This window comes from Polypterus senegalus, chromosome 2 (genome assembly GCF_016835505.1).
Source record: "Polypterus senegalus isolate Bchr_013 chromosome 2, ASM1683550v1, whole genome shotgun sequence".
Lineage (NCBI taxonomy): Eukaryota > Metazoa > Chordata > Cladistia > Polypteriformes > Polypteridae > Polypterus > Polypterus senegalus.
The window spans coordinates 274,415,422-274,436,056 of record NC_053155.1 but is presented as its reverse complement, the minus strand read 5'-3'; the positions used below and the strand labels follow the sequence as shown (position 1 = coordinate 274,436,056).

Sequence of the window (20,635 nt, the reverse complement as noted above, 5' to 3'; positions counted from 1 at the left end):
TGTTGTGTGTTTTTATTAATCTGTTAAATTCTGCTTAATCTTTTTAATTATTAGTAAATCCAGCATCACAATACACAACATCTTGAAGGGGATGTCAAATCTGACAACAGCCATTGCTGATCTTGTCACAACATTACACAAGTAGTATTCACTTGGAATGCCTTCTTGACAACTATTACAAGTATTGTAAGCTTGCCTGTTTTTCTGACAACTAATAATGTGCTGCCTAACAGAGCCGGTGCTGTACAAATGCTTTCCAGGTACAGCGAGTTCAGCCACAATTTTTGTCATTTTTTCTTCTTCCTATTCTGTCACGGTACATAAAACACAGGACATCAAAATTATGAGACTCTCTTCGGTTTGAAAGATGCAAAACACCCACGTTCCTTATTTTCATGGCTGATTTATGTTTTGCCTATAAAAATATTAATTCCATTAAAGTTTTCACATTTTATTAGTATACAACAATAAAAATAAAATCTTTTGTGTCAAACAATTCAGTCACTTCTATTCTGCCAAAGAATAGAAATGTGACAGACCAGTTGGGCAAGTGAAGAAGGGGGTTAACGATGTACATGTCATCCTAAGAAACATGTGAAAGTAAGTGATCTATCAATGGAAACATCAAAAGCAAAAAGTCAGGAGCAAGAATCAAAGTCAGAAAACTGATTCAAAGTTGACATTTTGATGTTGTCACAAATCTTTGTTTAAATATACACTTACAGTATATGAAGGAAACTAAAAGGGATATTTAATAGTTGCAAGAAAATGTATCATCAGCCACATTTGTATGGGTTTTATGGCAGACACAACCCTAATGTGTAAAAGTGACTCAATAAATATACACATAGTAGCTATTAAAAGAAACACAACATCTGTCCACCAATGCATGATTAAAATCCATTTGATCCACTTCAGGCTCCTAGAGAATCCGAGCCTTTCTCAGCTGTATCAATATGGTGTCCAGTCCCAGACATGGAGGCAATCACTCCAAAGGCAGACTCCCACATTCTACCACATTTATTTATGCAGAACCAATTTAAAGGGAATAAATGCACAATGTACAGTAGCTGTAGCAAAAAACACCTCGGAGACAGGGACAATCTTCAAACCCTCCACAGATATCCTGAGTAATTGTATAATGCAGAACATAAGAAGCTTGAAAAATGAGACAAGACCATTCAGCCCTAAAGCTAACCTAAATTTTACCCATACACTTTTTAAAAGTTGTTAAGATTTCCACTTCTATGACATGATTTGGTAGTTTGTCTCAAATTCCCACAATAATTTGTGTGACGGTACGTGTGCACTTCACTAGTCTACTGTGAAATGTGTTTTATAATTTGAGTTTGGTTTTATATTCTCTCTTTTCTATGATGATTACTTATACTCTAAGTCTAAATAAAACAATCACACCCAGCGCCAGGGTACCATAAGGGTGGCATGGTAGCTTTAACAAAAAGCTCATAGTGCTAGGATGTTGTATCGTGTTAGCCATTATGGATGTAGTGAGAAGTCAAGCAAAATGACACCTTTTATTGGCTAACTAAAAAGATTACAATATGCAAGCTTTTTATGCCCCTTCTTCAGGCAAGATGTAATTAAAAAGCTCATGAAATAACAGCAAAATGCAGTATTTAGCTTGTTACATGGTCATCTAATTTCTGACTGTGTATAATGCAATAAAAATGAATATTCCAGTTTCTATTAACATATTGCATACTATTTGTATGTTTCAACGTGTGTTTTTGCTACCTGAAGTTTTGAGGGTTTTTTTTATAGGTATAGTATTTATAAATGAGAATAGTATAATGGGCTTGTTAATGAAAGTGCACATTATAAGCAAAATTTTAAATGTAGTAAATCAAAGATGTAAGTTTGGTATGAACTTTATTCACCTAAGGTATCAATTCCTTTTTTGGAGGAGTCCCTAACTGTTTGCTCTGCATCTCCAAGATGCAAGATCACAGTCTAAATGAGTCTCTAGGAATTCTCCAGACAGGGAGGCAACAATGACTGTCCCATAAAAACCTTTCATTTTAGTGGTGAACATTATGGCGTGTGAGCTGATGGTCGAACTGACCTTGTTATTTTAGGATAAGGCAAGCAGGGACAGCAACAGCAGCAGGGTCCAGTGCTGATCTTTAGTGTATCATTTGCACAGCGCTCCAAGAATTCGTCATCGCCGCCACACTCTTCAATCATCATTATCAGGAACTTGTGGATTACAATTGCAAAGTACCTGCAAGACAGAAGGCTTTTGTCACTTGAATAATTTTTACTAAAGACCTAAATAAAATGAACTCTTGAAGTGAAAACCAAAAAAATGGCCTGTTCTCTTCAAAAAAACCTTCAGTCAAATCTTTATGCATTTTATTGCTTTAAAAGAACGATAAAAGTACATTATAGTAATGCTGACTTGGGCTAAAAATATATGGGGACAGAACTGTTTCCATAGGGTTATTATGACACTTTGACACCTTTCTTTATCCAGTTTTGTAACAATTAATCTTACATTTCTTTGGAAATTTTCAGTTATCAAAGTCTGATCACAACGTGCAAAAAGTCAGACGGGAACACAATAAAGATCAAAAACTAGAATTCAAGAGAAACATGTAAAAAAGCTCTTCAAAAACATTCAAATCACAAATAGCAAACAACGTGTTGTACGAGTATTCAAAGTGTCAGGCAGATGATGTCAGATGAGATAATTGATGAAGCCACGCCCCCACTCCTCCCCATGTGACAGGCACATCGATAACAATCCAAATCGTATTATGTGATATCATCCACTGCTGAATTCTGCTCTGTACTTGTAATATTTCTATTGCACTTCTATTATGTTGTGTTGAGGATTACTTGTGTTCTGTTCTGTGTATTGTATTGTATTGTATTTACCCCCCTTTTTATGACACCCAGTGTACGCCCAACTTAACTGGAAAGGGGTCTCACTTTGAACTGCCTTTCACCATTTTTTCTTCCTTGTTTTGTTTTTGGGAGTTTTTCCTTGTCTTCTTAGAGAGTCAAGGTTGGGGGGCTGTGAAAAGGCAGGGCCTGTTAAAGCCCACTACGGCACTCCTTGTGTGATTTTGGGCTATACAAAAATAAATTGTATTGTATTGCATTGCATAACAGGAATCATAATATGCTTGCACCATCTCACATAGCAAAATGGTGTTGCGATATAGCAAAGATAATAGCTAAATAATGAATACAATTCTCTAGACACAATTTAGGAACATACTGAGTAACTAGAAGTGTTCCAGAATATAAAAATCCTCTAATGTCATGTGAATTTTAAAGAAGAAAAATGTATTAAGCTCATAATCAATTTTTAAGAAGTGCTACTCATATGAGTAACACAATTTGTTGGCTGATTTAGAGCCTGGTTGAAGAATTCAGTTTAAGCTGCCCAGCATAAGCCATGTCCATTTTGCTATTCACCCATCCATTTATTTATTTTCTAAATCGACACGTTGTTATTCAATTTTATTCAGTGAAAACTGCAGTGCCAACATGCTAAGCTGGACAGACCAGGTAACCCTTTCCCTAGAAACACTTGCTGTGGCTCCTAGGGGGCACCTAGGGGGCTTGCTGAGACTGGGGCTCCAGCCGAGAGATACAATTCTTCCATTGGGTGTCTTTGATGTTGTCCATTGACCTAAGCCTAGTACACATTCTCAAAGTGTGCAATTACTTCAACTAGCGTCTTCCGATCCAGAGTAGCAGCAGTTCTGCTGTAAGGTGCACCCATATTGATGAGGTCCTGACCATCTTAAAGAATGTGAGGTCAGCAGGCCCACGCAGATGGTTCATTCTGGCTGTTTATACGCATGACCTCATTCTTTTAGTCATTTGGCAGAGCTTTTGAACACAGGTGAGGACTAAGATGTAGACTACTTGTAAACTGAAAGCTTCTTCTGTTGAAAACTGATGGTGCTATGTAGGTTGATTAGTCAATCTCACAAACTCCTCTAGCTGGGCAGCTTCTTCACCCTCTTCTCAACTCCTGACACTTAGCTGTGAACCATTATGTCCCTTTGATTTCCCTGAATTCACTTAATCTGAGAGTCACAAAGCCAATTCTGGAAAAAGCAACTTTGGATACTGGGCGGGACTCAAAAGAAATTTTCTCGTTATTGTCTCATGAAAAGAGTGTCCATTGGTATCTGGGCTACCTAGGAGCCATTAAGGAATGATGTGCAATAGAAGGTACAGCAGTGCAATAAGGTACAGAAGAAGGTACAGCAAAACATGAAGGAACAGCAGTGCCCCTTCTAAATAGGCTAGCAGATATCAGTATTCCCTTGGCTTACTTTTTCCAGATAAATAAATTAGATGAATTCTAATGTTGCCACTGCCACTGGAAAAAAACCAAAAGACAAGTGTAACAGACATCAACAATAGACATGTGGCACTGTAGCAGCTGGAAGAAGTACAGTAAATCTTCAAAATAGATGGATGAAGAGTATAATGGAAGGTCGAGATAAGATGGAGAAATATGAGTGACAAGAAAGCAAGAGAGAGGCCCTTGTACAGAGGATTATCACTTTAAGCTGACTACTGCATTCACTCCATCCTAAAAAAGTTCCTTTGTCTTCTTATATATACACTACCATGGTTCTCCGTTTGTCTATCCAGGATTTAAATCACCTGTAGCTCGCAAACCGTTTGAACTATTGACTTGAGATTTTGTACACAGATATACAGTACTAAGTGACCTCTACTGTCAACTTTCGGGGTGATGATTTTTATTCCTCTTTTTATTTTTATTTTATTTTATTGTAGAATCAACTCTCGACAGCGGGCAGCAGGACGGTCGTGCGGCACATGTGTACGGGCGCCGTTCTCATCCCTAGCACCTTCGCCATCACTTCCCCTACCTCTTCATCTCTTAAATCATTCTTGAGGCAGACTGAAGACTTAAGTGACAGCTTAAGTGAAAAATTAACGAAAACGTACTAAGTAATTGCAACACAAACACTAACTTAATCAGTTTCAACATGAAAAGATGCCGACGAAATAAGAGAAGAAGCGGGCCGCTAGAGTGGAGAAAAGAAGAACTGCTCAGGAAACAGCAAGCACATCAACCTCTGAGCAAACGAATGCTAAACGTACAGAGAGAGAGAATGAAAAATATAAATGCTCAAATCAATTGTATTCACTGCACGCTATCATGCAGTGCGCCATTACTGGTATTTAATAAAAGAGAAGGGTTTTTTTTTATCTGTGCTGCTGAGTTTCCATTCTTAAAACACTTCTGGCAGTTGTATTCTGCTATACAACAAGCCAACATCTTGATTCTTTATGAACACATGAGAGTTTAGATATCACAAAAGAGCTTTCATTCATTTAGATTGGTTTATGATACTTACGTGGCAGATGTTAAATCTGTAATCAAGGTGGACCGGGGAATCCACATGCCAAAGCACGCAGCGGTTCCAATCACCTAGTTAATAAAGAAAATATCTTAATAGACAATTTCTTATGGCAAAGGAATACACGTTTACTATATTTTCAACAGGCGACAAGTTCGCACCAAGGATGTACAGCTGTAGGATTTCCATCAGCATATTAACTGTATCTACTGTGCATGCTTGGCAATTGGTTATCAAGGGTGAGAGCAACACCAAGGTGCAAAATTGCTGGATAAAGTCTTGTTGGAAACCTTAGAGAGCAATAAAATTGGGAGAAAGAGAGAACAGAATTGTGGGTAGGAACATGCTGAGATAACCTAGAGCGCTGGAGGACTCGCAGATCACAGAACTTCAGGGCTGGCTGACCTCAAAAGAGAGAGAGTTGGCATTTTTACTTTAATGTCATCATGCTATTTTTAATCAAATAATAAATACTGATGAAATCATTGATGACAGCGAAGATACTTGACTATATAAAGGATTTTAACAACATTATTGATTTAATTGTGTACCTGCTGGGAGCCGTCTAGCACTTTTGGGGTTGTAAAAATATTTATTGTTATGTTTAGTTATTTTTGTGCTGCCATTTGTTTGTTGCAAATTCATCCCATTTTATTTGCTTTTGAAGCCTTGGAGTTAGCAACAAATTCCTGCTATTTATGTGTTGGAAGTTGTGTCGTGTGATGTGATCATCTTGATATTTAAGATGGCAGTGCACTGCAGTAAGCATCCATTCATAATAAAATCTTATTGCCATCTTTAGAAAGAATCGCTTTGTTTTTCTGTATGCACAAGGCTTTTTGACTTCAAGTTGTTTGCGATTCTGGCGAATTGGGCTTGGTGTTTTGCTTTTTATTAGCATTGGGTTTTGAACCTCAATTTTTTTTTATCTTATGGTCCATTTGTTGTTCTCTGATGATCTTTTAAAGCAGAACAAACAGGAACTTACGAGAAGTTTTAAAATGTGACTTTGTCTATTTTTAAAGCGTATGCTCCAAGACTGCTGCTAGGTAAAAGGACACAAAGCGTTACTGTTTCTAATGTATAAAAATGCAAGGCATAAAATCCTCTCAGTGAAGAAATCAATGTCAATCATTCATCCATCCATTATCCAACCAGCGACTGTATATCCTAACTACGGGGTCACAGGGGTCTGCTGGAGCCAATCTCAGCCAACACAGGGCACAAGGCAGGAAACAAACCTCAGGCAGGGCGCCAGCCCACCACAGGGCACGCACCCACACACCAAGCACACACTAGGGACAATTTAGGATCGCCAATGCACCTAACCTGCATGTCTTTGGAGGAAACTCACGCAGACACGGGGAGAACATGCAAACTCCACACAGGGAGGACCCAGGAAGCAAACCCCAGGTCTCCTAACTGCGAGGCAGCAGCGCTACCACTGCGCCACCATGCTGCCCTCAATGTCAATCATTTCATAATAAATTTGAAAACTTAATTTTGGCTTTAAAGTTGATCATAAATTAAAACATTTTTTAATTTATATATCATGATTGAATAAATACCCAGTGACTCTGTGCTAGGATATAGCGGGTTGACTAATGACTGACTGACTGACTGACTGATTGAATAAATAACCAGCCCCTAAATCAGGGATTCTTAACCCGAGGTCTATTGAGGAGGTCCATGGATGGGTTTCAGGGGGTCAGATAAAAATTAAAATGTATATCCACTATACAGCCCAGTACTGTTAATTTAGAGTAGATGTAGTAGTAGTAATGGTAGTAGAAAACATAGTAGTAGATCTGTTTTAATTTGCACAAGAAGATTGTATTTCATAATTATAATGAGTGGGCATTACTTTTTGAATAAAAAAGGAGTATTTTTTTAGATTGTTTACTTTAAAGTTTAATAGTACTTTATGTATGTTATATATGTATGAGACAATCAAATCTTGATAAATAAAGTACATTATATTCTTTGCATTGCAAAGTTGTGTTTATGTGAATATCTCTGAGGAAGGGGGTCTATAGCTTTCATCAAATTCTTAAAGGGGTCTGTGACTCAAAAAAGGTTAAGAATCACTGCTCTAAATAATAAGCTAGATTCATAAGCTGTCAGGGGGTAACTGCACAAATGGTTGCACTTACTGGAAAGGGTGCACTAGAGAAAAAGAAGGCGAAGTTTAATTATCGATACTGCAACACGTTAAGTTTATCTAAATGGTCTATGCATCAAGCCAGACAGTATACATTTATTAACAGGACCAGGAGAGGGAGAAAACTAATTCAACATTAAAAAAGATGCCAAAATCAGAAACCAAAATGTCTAAACTAATGTATGCTAAAACCAAAATCAAAGTCAACAAGAATCGTAAAACAATGTACGTTCTCTCGGAGAATCTGTAATCCGTAAAGAAATGTCCAATAGATTTGAACATGCAGCCAATATTAAACATATTGTACAAATTTTAGTATATTAAAAGAAAACCAGACAATGACGATGCACATTTATTGGCAGTGGAACTGGAACACCACCCATATAACAGTTAAAAAGGCAAATTCTGCTGAGTATTACCATCTTATAAAAAATGAAGTATATGAACTTTAAGGTTGTGTACACTTACTGGAGCAGCTCCAGTCACCCATATAATTGATGTCTTTTTTGGATTAGGAAATTTTTGGAAGAAGTACACCACTTCTTCTGTATAGACCAACAAGGAGATGAATGTCATCAGAGTGAGTCCTGAACGCAAAAGAATCCCGAATGTGTCCAGACCTGAAAAGAAAAGCTTGATTTAATAGGCAAAAAAATACATTTTCTGATTGATTGAGGGCTATTCCACTAAGCCATAAGGTAACTTGAGAAACTGGAGCTGAAATCAGCATATTTACATGGTTATTTATTTATTCAATAGGTTAATTTTAAAACATATTTCCTGCTTTGTCACTTTAAATATATCCTCATATTTTATTCAAAAGAAAGTGTTTTCAAGTTACCAGAATATGCCAAGATTCACAGGTGTAGGAGTGACTGGGGCCTAGTCCTAGTCTGTGTAAAGTTGGCACATTTTCTTCCTTTGACATTTTTGTAATCTAATTTTTCTCCCACATCCCCAACACATCATTACATCATTATGTTAACTGGTGCCTGTTAATTGGCCCAGTATGAGTGAAACAAGATGCGTACACTGGGATCCAGCGATAGCCTGGCCTCCTTGTAAAGCTACTGTCTTAAACCTCAAGTCCCTGCAATGAACTTTCCAACTTTATTAACATTATTAGAAACATGTAAATTGAAACGATTTGTCTTCATTAGGAGGTCTATAGCACACTCTTAATAAGAGGCTGTCTACTGGAATTCATTCATCCTCACTATGCTGTGGTTCACCATCTTATTGAAGACTTACATTCAAATTCTGTTTTACATAAATGGTGACTCCCCCACCTTTTCAGTTTTGATTGTATCTAATGTATGACTTACCATGCAGTTATCAATGCAGTTTTCTTTATTCATACACAACGTTGGAGAACTACACTGAAATGCTGCCTTCCTAAAATAACTGTAAGATCCTCCTTTAAAGTGTTGTATGTGATTATATAGCATGACTAGGGGGTCCCCCCCACTTGCTTCACTCACCAGCCACTTCGCGTCTCTGCCACTCATGTTGTGAAGAGGAGGGCTGAACGCACCCCAAGGAGATGCAGTCGCTCCTCCGAAACCCCCTCTGAAACGGTGATACAATGGGGAACAAATAAAGTGTTTTTTTTTTTTTTTTTATGTTTTCTTTACTTGATCAGCTGCTGGCTTGCTGCTTCTGCTGTGCCGCGTGATCTGCATCTCGTATGGCGCTTTGAACATTTTAAAGCCTGTACAGCAGCTGTCCTACTCTTTGTCTTTTATTTCCGGTCCTGCGTATGGTTAAATCTTTTGGCACAAAGTCCCGTCTTGTGAGACATGTGTTCTCGATAATGTTAGTTTATAATTTAAAAATGGAATAATAATCTGAAAATCTAACAACATCACATTAAAGTTCGATAAATTCTGAAAAGAATGATACAAAATATACATATGTAGGTTTTAAAATAAGCCCGATTTAATGCGTGACAAAAAAAGTGACATAAAAGCATCACCGTTGCACTTTTAGGCTTAGGATTTTATATACAGTATATCGAGTAGATATTATGATTTAGGTGTACTGCGTTCAAAGCCAAACTAATTGTATAGGTTTACCAGTTTTTGAACACCTACCTACACATCATGTTCATGGTGGATTTATTTTTCATAATATTGCACCAATATGTTTACTTTCGACATCTCAATAGCTACCTGTTCCAAAGGTGGATTTTCAACACCATATCAGCTCTGCCAGCTTCTCCGTCATGAAGCTTTGCCTGTTGATTTTCAAGAACCAATCTATAGGGCTGATCATTGCACTTCTCACCTGTATGGTGAAATGTTTTGGATAATCTACTATTGTCATGTAAAGCAGCCAAGCAGCACTTCCTCCAGAAGATTCTCCATATCAACTGGAAGAATCATCACTCCATTTTCATTGCTTCACTGAGGCTAAGGCAACCAGTATTGAAGCTAGTGATGAACAAAACAACTGTACTTTTTTGCATAGTTTTGTGAAACTGTTGCTAAAATTTGTTTTGCGAGCAATTTAGCAATCATGAAACACTAAACTCACTTAAAATAATGTTTTGGTTGATTTTAAAGGTTTTAAACAAAGAATATTGATTTCTAGAAAATTGTTCATACTTCTGTGACTTACTCCACTTTTTCAGCAGCTGTGTAACACAGATAACCCAGAGCACACCGATAAACTCACTTCCATTTTATGGCCACACTAGCGACTGGGAGCCCGATTGAATCGGGCTACAAATTCAACGTTTGTGAAATCCATACTTTCTCTGCAAAGAATTATTTGTTTTGTTTAGTCCTTGAAATGATTTTGTTATCATGGCACTGATTTGTGGTTAAAATAGACCTTTTCGGCCGCCGCAAGGCATGAGCTGCTCGATTTCTTTCAACCCGTGCTGCATTTGCGGCTGCTCGAGCTTCTTCAGTCGCTTGTGCACGGCTGGCACGATGTTTGTCAGCGTTAGTAGCATTCTGTAGCGCATGTTCTTCATCTGTCCTTTGTGTCCGATTTGCACGATTTCTTTCAGCGTTAGCAGCATTTGTAGCCGTACGCTGCTTATCCGTTTGTTGTGCTCGTTGTGTACGTGTGGTCGCATTTGCAAGTCTACATTCCGTGTCAGTCATGTGACTTCATTTCCTTCGCATCCTTACTGCAGCCGCTGCTCTTGTTGCTGCTTGAGGTATTACTGCAAACACCACACATATGGATAGTATCAAATTATATATAAGGATCACCTCAGAAGAACAAAGTATGTTTTTAAAAATATGATATCCTGCACATTTTCCTAAGGAAGACACATAAAAAATCACCATCATGTATGTTTTCTGTCACCTCCCTCTTTCCCTTTCCTATTTCTAGAGTTTTCCAGATGAGAGAGAGAGAGAATATCCACACACTGATGCATTTTTAAGATTGCGATTGCAAAGTCTGTCATAAAAATTGGCAAAGCAGGCATCGTACTACCAGAACAACCACAACACACGTTTGACAACTCAACTAAGTGTCTACACATGACAGAATTTTTTTTTCTTTATTTAAACACAAAATGACACACACTTGTTGACTTAAAATTGGAAACTACTTCCAAAAAAAGACAATTCTTCCCATGTAAATAGCATGAATGTTGCAGAGTGCAAAACACCTTTTTGTTAAAACAAATTTAATTTTGCATGAATTGTTTTGCTCATCACTTATTGAAGCAATGATTGTGGAGAACTAATGGCACCAGACTGCCCAACCCATCTCCCCAAACATGTTTTTTGCTCTTAGCTGAACAAAGGCCGGAGTTGATAGAGGAAATTGTTCAAAACCTCCCGCAAAGGCCTAACTTATAGAAAAATATGCCAACATTGCTAGTGTCCTATGGCAACGCATCATTCTTTAGTTGGTTCTTCATTGGAGACCAAACTTCCCTCAGATGAGGCAGCCAAAAGATGGCAATGAAAGGAGAAGGAAGATAAGCCAGACTTTCAAAAGCTGCTCTCCAATGGAATCCCAATGTCCCAATCCCAATGTCTCAAGATCTGTGCCTTGAGATTAGACTTACCAGCTATCTGAGGTGTGTCGTTTAGTATAACCTCGATGAGATCATTCTGACCCTTTCAGTTAAAGCAAGACAGAGTACTGGGCACACATTCAAGTGTCATTATTATGCATATTTGGGTACCAAATAGTTGTTAGGTCATTTGTAAATATACTGTAAATACAGTATAATATGATAGATTTTTGGTATTCTAACAGATGTGCACACTAAGTTTAGACAATCAAAACGTGCCACTTTTCACTCCACTCCGCATATTCCCAGGAGGCACTTGCTTTATCTATTCCTGCTACATGGCTGTAAAATTAATATTGCCAGTTATGATTATAACTTGAATTATTCATTATTGCAATTGCAGTCATTGTTATGTTTAATAACATATGTGAATTTTATTTTTGTCTTGCAGAAAGTACACAAGCAAAATGTATTGATCACTTATTGCCCATTAACCTGACAGTAGTGATAATAAATGGGAAAAAAGTGGTCACCATAAATGGAGGAAAATAATTGGGCCTGCTTCCAAAGACATACCAGCATTTCCATTTGTCTTTCTATTTGCAAGTTCTGTTTACCTAATGGCATTTCAGCTTGGTTTGGGAGAGGCTGAAAAAACAATCGACACTTTCCAAGTATTATTAATTTGAATGTTCAGTTAAAACAAAACAAAACAGATCACATCCAAGCCTGTGAACCTTTTCAGCACAAGCACATAGCAGTATGTGTTAAGGTACCTTCAGAGACCTGGTGAACTGATAATCTTATCCCAGGCTGACAATTAATTCAATTCAAGACTCTGCAATTACATGCCATTCAGTCTGTTCATGTAAGCAAACACAAGTATACAGTAATTGAAGATTGCTTGATAAACACTGAGAACTAAAAATGCCAAATGCCTCTCTATCTTCTCAGCATAATGTATTTAGCATTTTTGCAATTGTTTAAACTCAAATTAGAATGAATCATCTGATCGTATCACTGTCCCTGATGTACCCAAATTTAAATTTGGGTGATTTTTGTTCATTTTCTCTAAAGAAACTCTCTATTGGAATTTTACCAACAGGTCACCAGTGCAGCTCACGCCAGTTTTTAGTGAATATTTTTAAAGAGACTTCTAAACTAAAAACTGCTGGACATGCAGGTACTGAATGTGTGCACATCTCACTTTACGACAGAGTCAGAGAGGGACATTTGTCAATAGGCAAACTGAAGTCTGGTCCAAGGAGTGTATCCAGTGCTTTTTGAATAGATTTGATTGCAATGAGAGGAGTATTCAATTTACTCATCAAGTCAAAGTCAAATCAATTTTATTTATAGAGCATATATAAAACAACAGCAGTTGGCTAAAGTGCTGTACAGATTCCATAAATACACAATTAAACATATAGATAAATAAATACAGGAAAATATATAAATAAATTAAAAAAAAAAAAACAGTACTCTCATGTAAGTTTAAAAAGCTAAGGCAAAAAAGCAGGTTTGCTGATTGGATTTAAAAGTGACCACAGTTGGTGCTGACCTATCGTATATAGTCGCAGATAAGTCGGGACTTGGCTTTAAAGTATAATTTCTGTAGTACTAGAGTGTTGTACCGTGTTAGCATTATGAATGAGAAAGAATGACACCTTTTATTGGCTAACTAAAAAGATTACAATATGCAAGCTGAAGAAGGGGCCTGAGTTGCCTCGAAAGCTTGCATTTTGTAATCTTTTTAATTAGCCAATAAAAGGTGTCATTTTGCTTGGCTTTTCTCTACAAGTATAATTTCTGGTATTTTATAATGTTGGTCGTATGAGTCGAATGCGGAAAACTCACGCTATTGGTATAAGAGATTATGACATGCTAATGCCCACCTGAGAGAGTAACCACGGAGCACACTGCCTTTTTTTCTATGTATTGTGCCTTCGTGACCACACGGTAATACCCAAACTATTTCAAAGCGACATTTGCAGTTTTGTGCTTTTTGTATCTCACACTCTCATACACCTTTATTGTAACAGCATCCCTTATCTACGATGGAGCGTTCAATCAGAAGAAAATATGAAGCTGGTTTTAAATTAAAAGTCATTTAAGTGGAGAAAGAAATTGGTAACTGCAGTGCAGCAATAAAATTCAATATGTCTGAGAAACAATTGTGAGATTGGAGGAGGCAAGAAGATTTAAAAAAAAAATGTAAGTGTCGCATTTTTGAATGGGCGTATAAGTTGGGGTCTGATTTTATGATTGATTTTTCATGATTCAAGACCCAACTTATACACGAGTATATACGGTATTATGAAACGTCAGACTATACCAAAGCTTAGGGGTAGCTACTGCAAAGGCACAGTTCCCTCTAAGCGTAAGTCTAGATCTCGGTAAAACCAATAACTTCTGGTGACTGTGAAGGAGAGTAAGGGTGTAAGATGTCTGTAAGATAAGAGGGGGTTAAACCATTCAGAGACTTAAATACAAATAAAATTTTGAACTCCATCCTGTAGCGAACAGGAAGCCAGTGAAGAGAAGCTAAACTTGTTGTGTGATTCTGCTTCTGGGTGCCTTTTAGGAGGCTTGTTGCACTGTCATGGACTAGCTGAAGATAAGCAAGGGATGACTGATTAACTCCAGTGTATAGTGAGTTGCAATAGTCAAGCCGAGAAGAGACAAATGAATAAATTAGTTTTTGAAAATCATCTGCAGAAAGAAAAGACTTGACTTTAGCTAATAACCCAAGCTGATCGAAACAATGGAGTCAAATTGTTTGTCAAAATATGAGGGAATCGTCAAAAATCACAGCAAGATTTTTTGCGACAAGGCTTACAGTAGTTTGTCAGAGGTCCAAAGTTACTTGAAAGAGCACATATAAGATCTGGTCCAAAACACAGAACCTCTGTTTTTTTGTCATTTATAGATTTAGTAACATCCATATTTTAATGTCTTTCAGACAGTCCAATAAGGGTTTAAGATCATTTGTTTTGCTTTGCTTCAGTGGAAGACATAACTGTGTATCATCTATGTAGTAATGAAAAGAAATGTTATGTTTTTTAAAAAAGCAAAATGTACAGTGAAAAAAGAATAGGCTCAAGGGTATATAAGTGAGTGACCCTACTGGTGATAAGGGCTGAGGATGAGGAGACATTGCCCAGGCTGAGTGAAAAGCTTCTGCCTGGTAGGTGTGACCTGATCCAAGACAAAGAAGGATGTCATAATCAACTGTATCAAATGATGCAGTCAGATCTAAAAGCAACAAGACAGCACTATCCCCAGTGTCGCTTATTAATAAGAGATCATTTAGAACCCTTAAAAGTGTCGACTTTGCTTTGACCAGACTGAAATGCTTCCAAAATGCCAATTTCATTAAAAAGGTCTGTAGTTGTAGAAAGACAACCTTCTGAAGAATTTTAGAAAGAAAAGGCAACTTGGAGATGGCTCTGAAGTTTGACAAATCTGTAAAATCCACATTTTTCATGGTACTGATGGGACTGAAGACGAGTCTCAGGATAACTATTTATAATATCCAAAACGTAGGACAAGATGGGGTAAAGATAGTGTTCATAGTATTAAATAAAACTCTAGGTCTGTGACAGTTATATTCAATAAGATCTGAAAAATACTTTAACCTAGAAGATTTCACAGCTTTATGGTAACTAGACAAACTATCCCTTAAAATATCAAAAAACACCTGAAGCTTGTCTTTTTTCCACTTATGTTCTGTTTGCCTACATGCCAGTCTGAGGGTATGCCTGGTATCATTTAATCATGGCTCAGGTTTAAATTTTGAGGGCCATGCGACTTCTTGCTCTGCCCCAAAGTCAAAATGACCAGGCAAACGTTTTGAATCCATTCAGGACATTGAGGCAGCCATGACAGCAAAGACATGAAAGAAGACTTCCAGAACTGCTTCAGAAAGTGGCAAGAATGATGGGATAAGTGTGTTTAAATCGAGGGAGTATTTTTTGGGAGATTAATGTGTCTTTTACTGCAATATTTTTTTTTTTAACCATTCAAAGTATTTTTTGATCACACTTCGTACAAACATTTAGGCTCAGCTGTGGACCCACACAATAAAAACAGACAAACATCAATAAGAATATGGTCAATGTGCCCAAGCAAACCATATTGTCTGAAATTTAGATCACAATATTTTATGTGAAAGCTTAGATTTATCTACTCTCTATATATAAAGTCCTAAGCCTAAAAGTGCAACGATTTTGTGCAACGATTTTATGTGACTTTTTTGTCATGCTTTAAATTGAGCCTATTTTAAAACCTACATACTGTATATATGTTTGGTATCATTCTTTTCAGAATTTATCGAACTATAATGCGATGTTGTTAGATTTTCAGATTCTTATTCTGTTTTTAAATTATAAACTAAAAAATATCAAGAACTTACGCCCCGCGAGACAAGAGTTTGTGCCAAGAGATTTAACGACACGCGGGGCCGGAAATAAAAGACAAAGTGTAGGACAGCTGCTGTACAGGCTTTTAAATGTTTGAAGCACCATGCGAGATGCATATCACGCAGCAAGCTAGCAGCTGATTGAGCAAAGAGGAGGTAAAAAAAAACTGTATTTGTCTCCCATTGTATCAATGTTTAAGAGGGGGTTTTGGAGGAGCTACCGTGTCTTCTTGGGGTGCGTTCAGCCCGTCTCTTCACAACTCAAGAAGCAGAAATGTGAAGTGGCTGGAGTGTAGTGCATGCTGGGGGTTCATGAAGAAGCAGCAGGGGCACCCCCTAGTAAAGTATATTATTTATATAAACTAGCAATAACACTAATTGAACAGCAGCATCAGCAGTCCTCCTTCATTAAGCTGCATTATATAGGAATGTTAGTAGGAAGCCAGAGTGGTGCCATCATGTTAATCCAGTTTGGGAAGCTGCCATTAGGGTCATGGTTCACTTTACCAAGACTACTAAACTGTCATAGACTTAAAAGGTCTTTTTCAGCATTGTTATAGTTGCTAAATCATACAGTGGAATTGGGCTTCAGTAAAGGTTAGTGTTAGGGTTGGAAGAGTTGTATTGGTTGGTTGGTGGTTCTTCTGGAACTGGAAGTGTTTGAACTTTATTTTCTTTTAATTTTATTCTACTCTTATCTTATCTCACACATGCTGAATCTTGACAATTAAATTTCCTCTTTCCTTTAGTTATAATAAAGTGTATCTGACCCAAAAAAATGAAAGCAAGCCTTGCACGGTCTTAGTTTGAATAAACTTCGGTAATAATTTAACTATAAATAGAATGACTCCAATAATAATAATAATGATAAATGGCAGGAATATGCTTGATTTCTTTTAATCAAATTGAACTATAACTTGACCATTTAACAATGAGGTGTGTCTGGCTGCCGAATTGGCAAAAGGTCCAGGAGGCTCTCTATGATGTTCTTCAAGACAATGGGTTTTCCCAATGCAGCCAGTCCTTTAATAAAGGGCCAATTCCGTTTTGACCTGAACTCTTGATTTGATTAAACTTTTCTTTGTTGTGTATCTGTACTCTGATGCAGGACTATTCAAATTTAGCAACTTGTGCTTTTATAAAAAGGAAATTGTCATCATGCCTGTTTCTTCATTGCTTATCCATATGTTTTACCAGAATGGCTATTAAAAAGTATGTAATTTGTAATTAACAACCACAATAAGTATTATACCTTTCTTGATAGACTGAAAACAGCTTTGGTTCTGTGAAATCAATCCAGTTCTTTTTGGAACAACTTGGTTCATTTCAAAAATGTACTGTATTTGTAGGAACACAACACATGTCCTGCATGGTGTGTGAATTACTAATTGATAAGTTAGTTACATGTCAAGATCAATAAAAAGCTGATTAAGAGGTAGGGTATAATGGAATCCTGCAGTCACTGTGGCAAGACTGGATCAAATACATTTAAAATTGACAGCAACACATGTATTGGTGGTAAAGCAAAGTGCATGGCTTCATTGAAGATAGCTGTAAAAAAATAATTTGCTAGTTGCCTTGAGTAAATGGTGAATAATTTTCAAGAAATCAAGACTGTTAGCTTGGGAATGAATACTGGTTACATTGGTGCTGTTAAAAAATCAAATGGCTATATAACTTTCTGAAAGTGAAACAACAGGGAGTCATTACTACAATTCCTTTGCAGGTAAGGGTGATGCTCTCCTCCCAGTACAAAGTTCACTGAATGTTAGTCGATCAGTAGATTTCTTGGAATTGCGATTGTAATTTATCACCTTTGCCTTGCATGCTTCAAGTTGGATGGCTTACTGTCACCACCTCTCCAAGCTCAAATTGTTGATGCTACAACATATGGTCAAGGGCATATTTCGTTATTTTGTTTTTCTCAGATGTGAATAACACAGGTGCTTGTTAATCAGGTGTGATGGATTTGAATATTCAAAAATCCAAGAGATAGTTACATCACTTTCTGTTACTGAAGTCTTGTTAAATTCTGAATTAATTTCAAAAATAAATTTTATTGAAAGTTTTAACCTAAATCACTGTCATCCTTTTTGAACCAATTACTTACCTGAGATATCAGATGTTTTACATGAACATATATAATCTCCAACATGCAGTACCAGGCAGTATATTAAAAGCAAGTCGCAATGTGCCTCATTTACAAGTTTGTGCTCAGATGGACTGCAAATGAACTGTCTAGATTCAAGGCAGTGCTGTAAATCCCTGTTAAGAGCAATACTGTGAGTTGCACCGTGAAAATCCTTTTTATGATATCTATGAAATGGCCAGACAACCCAAAACATGTATTTTAAATGGGAATAAGGGGAATTGAAGGTTCAACAGACAATTACTCTTTTTACGACAGCATGTTTTTCACATACTTTCATGGTTAAAGCGTCTAGGAAGAGCTGTCCACCAGCAGAGTAACTAGACAATGATGTCACATGGTCTGTAATCCCACATAGGTCTTTTGATATAAAGAACATATAATCTGAGAGAATCAGAGACTCCATCCACCTATACACTAAAGACATTGTCCGCACATCTGCCCCAGTGCTAAATCTCAAAACCACCCAGGATGACTCCTTCTCTAATGCTCGTGCTTCCTTTGCTCAAAATCCCCACAATCGTACTTTGGAGCAAATTTTTTTAGGACTTTACCATATACTGTTCACCGCAGAAAAATGCATTAAATGACATCATGCTTTTGAATTGAAGACCCACCTCTCCTCCTCATTCAATGGTGAGGAGTCCTGTCTTCATTTCAAAAGTGCTTGAATGCATTTCCTGTTTGCATGATGCACTCATTTTCCAGGAGTATTTATTTAATAATAATTTAGTATGCAGTTTACATGTTTTGAGCGTACGACTGGGTGACTATAAACACTAGAGATTATGCAACACAAGTAGTGTTTGAGATTTTTTCATGGGAATTATCGATATTGTTTGCTGTTGTCCAAAGCTGTAGATGTCAATTCTGTACAAAATTTATGATCTTCATCTTCCATAAAAAACATGAGATTTTAAGTTTTTCCCAGCCATCACTACAAATCACATGATAAAAGTAAAATATAAAAAAAATCCTGTTTGGATTGATTTCTCCTTTAAACTAACCAGCACGACTTGTGGGAAGAAAACCTGTGCAGACATGGGGAGAAAGTGCAAACTCTACACAGGCCATGATCAGGTGTCGGATTCAAAGCCAAAATGCTGGATCTGTGAAGCAGCCTTGTTAAATACTAAATTGCTGTGCCACCCACTCAGGTATTTATATTAAATCTTTTCTTAAAGTAGAAAAATGTTATGGAACTCTTCAGTGTTTACAAGTACAGATAAACTCAGAAATACACAAAGTTAAAAACAAACAAATTTGATTGTTTGTAAGCGGATTTGCTAAAATAATGCAAACATTTACTGGAAATCTAAAGAATCGCCTGCTATTCCCCTTCATCACAACTAACAAAGCAAATTTGCCCTCTTTTTATTTTGTTGGGTTTTTGTTGTTTCAGAAACTACATCAAAGTCGTTATTACAGGGGTGTCAAGCAGCCAGTTATAGCCACCAATCAACTTTAAAGATTACACCTTGCATCCTAAGGTGGGCCTAGCGAGCTGTACTTGTTTGCAGGGAACCAAGTGCCCTACAGTGCTAACACAGGTGAAGCTGGAGAAGGCAGAGGTCAATGAGCATTCAAATTCATTAGCCAATGGACCTGATGAAGCATCTACAGCTTGTGAAGTGTTTATCCCATTAACAAAATACTCCGACCAACTCCATCTAAACTAGCAGGAAAAGGAGAGCCTTTGGAGGTGAAGTAAATCCATCAAGGAAAGACTGTGCTCAAGGCGGATCTAATTTCCTCCAGCTTCCGTTGTTCCTGGAATTACATCAAAGGCTGTAAAGCAGGGACTGCACAAAAAAGCACACAAAATTCTTGGCTGGAAGGGAAAAAAAAAACCTTCCTTCATCAGACATAACAAGTTAGAAAATGTACGGATGTCGTAACCTTCAGGTACATTTGAGCACTGTGCAGCCACTGAGCCCTCAAAGGACTGTGTTCAGTACAGTAGGTAGGTTCTAGAACCTGGCTGTCTCACTGGGTTTTGGGAAAAAGTTGAAAACAGGCCTGGACAGTGCTGGATAGGTTAGTCCAGGGGTGGCCAACCGATCCTGGGGAGCCACAGTGGCTGCAGGTTTTTATTCCAACCCAGTTGCTTAAATAAAAGTCAATCCTCCCCTATAACAGATCTTACTTAATTTCATTGCTTGTTAGTGTTTTAACTCTACCATGTAAGTTCATTTTTAAATCATAGATATGTTTTCCTTTCTCATGATATGTGTATCACCGAAGTGATTTGAAGCCTAAAACGGATCAGCAATTTTCAGTTCCTCACTTTCTCTTCAGTTTCCATGTGAGTACTCAATTAAACCAAATAATTGTAATTAATTAAGTCTTTGTTGTCATTTTTATGAAATGGGACTTGCAAAGTTCTTCAGTTATGACAAATGTTATGGAACAAAAGAAGGGAAAGATAAACTTTATTACAGCAATTGACCATTAAGGATATCATGTGAATGTGACACTGTGGTGGTAAATTTTAGTAAGACCAGATTGTAAAAGTGCATATCTGCCCACGCATAAAGCCCAT

General features: G+C 37.3%; 1 protein-coding gene across 1 annotated transcript in view; it reads right to left on the bottom strand.

Annotated features, from left to right (window-relative positions):
• slc51a (solute carrier family 51 subunit alpha) overlaps positions 1-20,635 on the bottom strand; it is a 60,888-nt gene that overhangs the window by 21,572 nt on the left and 18,681 nt on the right. Inside the window, exons 2-4 of the mRNA XM_039745598.1 lie at positions 8,008-8,159; positions 5,376-5,449; positions 2,084-2,242 (exon numbers count right to left, since the gene is read on the bottom strand). Coding sequence (XP_039601532.1) covers positions 2,084-2,242; positions 5,376-5,449; positions 8,008-8,159 — 385 coding nt within the window. The remainder of the gene's footprint in view (positions 1-2,083; positions 2,243-5,375; positions 5,450-8,007; positions 8,160-20,635) is intronic.